General features: G+C 62.2%; 1 protein-coding gene across 1 annotated transcript; it reads right to left on the reverse strand.

Annotated features, from left to right (window-relative positions):
- CTSE (cathepsin E) lies at positions 1-3,840 on the reverse strand. The gene is made up of 9 exons (XM_032133137.1): positions 3,701-3,840; positions 3,020-3,173; positions 2,316-2,433; positions 1,615-1,733; positions 1,329-1,528; positions 977-1,099; positions 750-891; positions 562-660; positions 1-368 (listed from the first exon to the last, which is right to left on the reverse strand). The coding sequence occupies exons 1-9, from the start codon at positions 3,757-3,759 to the stop codon at positions 204-206; spliced, it is 1,179 nt and encodes a 392-aa protein (XP_031989028.1). The 5' UTR covers positions 3,760-3,840; the 3' UTR covers positions 1-203.

Below are 3,840 nucleotides of genomic sequence, written 5' to 3' on the forward strand. Positions count from 1 at the left end.
TTGAAAAATGGAGAATGTGCAGAGCAGATCACAGAGCTGCTCGAGACGCTTTTATATCACAGTGTCCTGGCGAGGACTGGACTTCTGCTGGGCTCTGCAGCTGCATCCCTGGGTGTCTTCACCCCCTGGGGACACTGAGGCCGTGGTGACATCCCCTGCCCTGCCGAGGTCAGTCCCTCTCCTGCCCCATGGATGTCACAGCCCTAAGGGACGGCGGGGGCCAACCCCACCAAGTTATTGCCACGGTCGAAGACGGAGTAGAACTGACGGATGAAAACATCACCCAAAATCCAGAGGGGTCCCGTGGGAGGGGGGATGTCACTCCCCTGGAAGCCGCTGATACAGAAGGTCATGTCAGCGCCGTACTCCTGGGGAAGGAGAAGGGGAAAGCTGGGATGAAGCCGAGAGCCTCGTGCACATGGAAACACCCAGGAATGGTGGCGAAGCAGAAACCAGCGGGGTTTGTCACCCTCGGGGACACTCTGCCAGCTCCCAGCGTCAGCTTTGCCACTGGAGCTGTTGGGATTTGGGGTTGGTGGTGCCGGGGAGCCGCAGCCATACCACGAGGGTGTAAGCCTGGGCGCTGAGCGTGTAGGGCAGCCCGTTGATGGTGAAGGTCAGGTCAGGCATCACGTCGAGGTTGCTGCACTCCACGGCGTACTGGAACACAGCTGGGGGCTCAGGATGTCCCTTCCAGCAGGGAGGAGTCCCCAAGCTTTGTCCCCTCCTGTCCCCACCCTGGCTCTCACCTCTCCATCCACAGACACAGCCCCAATAAGGTTTTGCAGTTCTTTGATCTCCTTGGTGGGGCCCGTGATGAGCGATGTCCCGGTGTCCACGATGGCCTGGCAGCCGTTGGCACAGAAAGTCGCTGTCCCACCCAGCTGGATGCTGGAAGAGGGGAGAAGGAGCAGGAGGGATTTGTCCTGCCCTCCCAGCCCAGCCCTGCCCTCCCACCCTGCCCAGCACCACTCACTTGTCCAGCTGGATCTGCCAGTACCCCTGCTGGGTGACCGGCACCCAGTTCAGGGTGCCCGTGAAGCGGGAGGTGTCAAAGCCCCCAAAAAGCAGCTCTCCTCCCTGGGGGGACTCAGGGTTCCTGCAGGGAGGAGGGAGAGGAGGACACATGAGGGATTTTTTCCGTTTAGCATGAATTTACCCCAAATTTCTCCCCACAAATGCTGTAAGGCCAGAGGTCTGTGCTGCTCAACCTGGTACCAAAAACCCTGCATTGGCTCAGTAAAATATCTGTATTTTGGCAGCCCCTCCCGCTCCCTAAAGCAACGCCAGACTCTGAGCAACACCCCGGAGCAAAGCCGTGTCCGTACGAGCTCATGTAGACAGAGAAAATGGGCAGCTCCACCAGATTTTGGGCCATCATGTTGTCGAAGACAGGGGTGACCCCATCCACGGCCAGGGAGGGATAAGCCAGCCCCAGGATCCCATCGAACCCAGCATCCAGGAAGGCTTTTCCCGGCTCACTGATGCTCTCTGCAAACTGCTGGTTGCTCACGGTGAGACCCTCGACCTGCAGGGAGGAGGCGGTTCCGTGTTGAGCCTGTGGGCAAGTCCCGGGCACATCGTCCAGAGCAGGGGACCCCAAAGGGCACTCACGGCTACTTGGTCGGACCCGATGATCCCCGTCAGGCTCCCGGTGCCGTACTGGATGGAGAAGGGGGTCCCTATCGCCTGGTAGGTGCTGGACTGGGTTGGCCGGAACCTGGTGTGCTCAGCTGGGGGAGAAGATGGGATCTGTCACCAGAGATGTCATTTTTTTGCGTGGCCACAGCTGCCAGGAGCCATCACCAGTGAGGAAAAGTGACGGTGCAGCGCGGTGTCACCAAAACTCCTGGTTATGGGGACTCCGCTGAGGGACCTGTTGGAGTTTTGAGGGGGAATGAAACCTCTTCCATTTCAGTCTGAAGGGTCCAAGGGCTGTTGGGGGGAGCAGCATTTAATGAGTCCCCAGACAAGCTCTGCTCTCCCTGCTTTACAGCCAGCAGCAGCCCCCGGGCGCTGCCGGATCCAGTCACATTCCCCAATTCCCGCTGGGCTCCGGGGCAGCCCTGGGGCTGCTCGGGGATGCTCCGTGTCCCACAGCAGCAGTCTGGGCTCTCTGGGGTCGGCTGATCGCTGACAGCCCCAAAAAGCCACATTTGTCCCCTGCTGAGCCCCTGGGCTGTCATCCCCTGCTTTGACCCCTGGATTTCTGTCACGTCTCTGTGACCTACAGGGCTCAGCTGGGTGGGGGCGGCCCCCAAGACCTTGGGGTTGGTGCCCGGTGGCTTCTCTGGGGTCGGGGGGTCCCCACTCACCGCAGGCTTTGCTGACACAGTAGACAGAAGGCACCCAGAGGTTGGAGGAGCCCGTGTCGAACACCACGGTGAAATTCTGAGGGGGGGTCCCGATGGAGATCTGCCCAAAATACTCCATCTGCCGAAGAGAGCCCCGTGAGCCATCAGCACACCCAGAAATGCTGGCACGAGGGAGCCGGGGGTGTCTGCAGGGCACGGATGGGGCTCGGTGTTTGATCTGCCCCAGCCAGGCTGTGCCAGGTGGAAAAAAGGAGACAAATATTTAAGGAACAACAATGGGAACTGAGGACAAAAGGCCGCACGGTGGGGGCTGGGCCCTGAGGGGACCCTCGTCACCAGCCGGGAGCTTTGGGGACAGGGCGTTCCCCACTAGGGAACGGGATTGTCCCGGGGAACCCCCTCCACCTCGGGGTGCTCTGTGGTGGGCTCTGCCCTGGAAAGCGTGTAACTTGAATTTTGGAGGAAATCTGTCCCCAGGGGGGTGGGCAGAGGGTAACAGGGAGGGAGGGGGCTGGCAGTGCCTGCCATGAATGCGCTGCCTTGTCCTCATCCTCACATTCCCGGGGACAGAGGGCCGGGCAGGCAGCGAGCCCTGGCACGGCGGGCACCGCCAGGAGCCGCGGGATTTGTGGGAAGTGTTTGGGCATCGGGCACTGCTCAGGCAAATGGAGGGTGCTGCCATCCCTCTGAGCGCCCCTGCTCACATCCAGGTAGTTGACGAGGGGCTCGTTGGTCTCCGAGAAGGCGGCGCAGTCCTCGCTGTCCGTGTCCAGCCCCCCCTGGGCTTTCCAGAGGTGCGAGAGCCGCCCCTGATCCCGCAGCAGCTTCCGCAGGGAGCGGCGCCTGGTCAGGGGCACCCTGGGGAGAAGGGTCCTGGTCACTCATGGAGGTGCTGCCGATGTCCTGCAGTCCCTGTGCCCACCCTGAGGGTCCCGGCACCAGGCCAGGATGAGGGTTTAGAGCCCACATCCTCCCACTGCAATGATTTCCAGCCGAGGCCCAGCGAAAGAGGGGCACTTGATGTGTTTTAGGAGGCAGGAAATGAAGGCCAGAGCGCGCAGGGGAGCATCCACGCCACAGCAGTGGCGGGACAGGCAGCTCGGTGTCCGTGCTGGGAAGGACCTTGGGGCTGGGCAGGATGAGCAGGGCCAAGGGGAATTCAGGCCGGTGTTTTCTGCCCTGTCTGCATGCACAGACCCCCTTTGCAGACCCCTCCTGCTGCTCACAGGCTCTGCCCAGAGGGATGGAGAACCCAGAAACCCCAGAGCGGTGCCACCGCTCCGGCACAGCCGTGGGGTGTCCAGGCTGAGCTCTGCCATCCATCACACCTGGGAGTGACCCCCCAGACCCTGGGGAGCCGGGCTGCACCCTGGGGACCCCCTTACCTTCTCAGGGCGCCGGCCAGGCCCAGGCAGAGCGCGGCGAGGAGGAGCAGGCGCCTCATGGCGTGGCTCGGTGGCTGTGCCCGCACCGGCAGCGCCGCGGTGCCGCTCTTATACCGACGGTGCCAAGCCCGATAAGGGCC

The sequence above is a fragment of the Corvus moneduloides genome, chromosome 24 (genome assembly GCF_009650955.1).
Source record: "Corvus moneduloides isolate bCorMon1 chromosome 24, bCorMon1.pri, whole genome shotgun sequence".
Taxonomy (NCBI): Eukaryota; Metazoa; Chordata; class Aves; order Passeriformes; family Corvidae; genus Corvus; species Corvus moneduloides.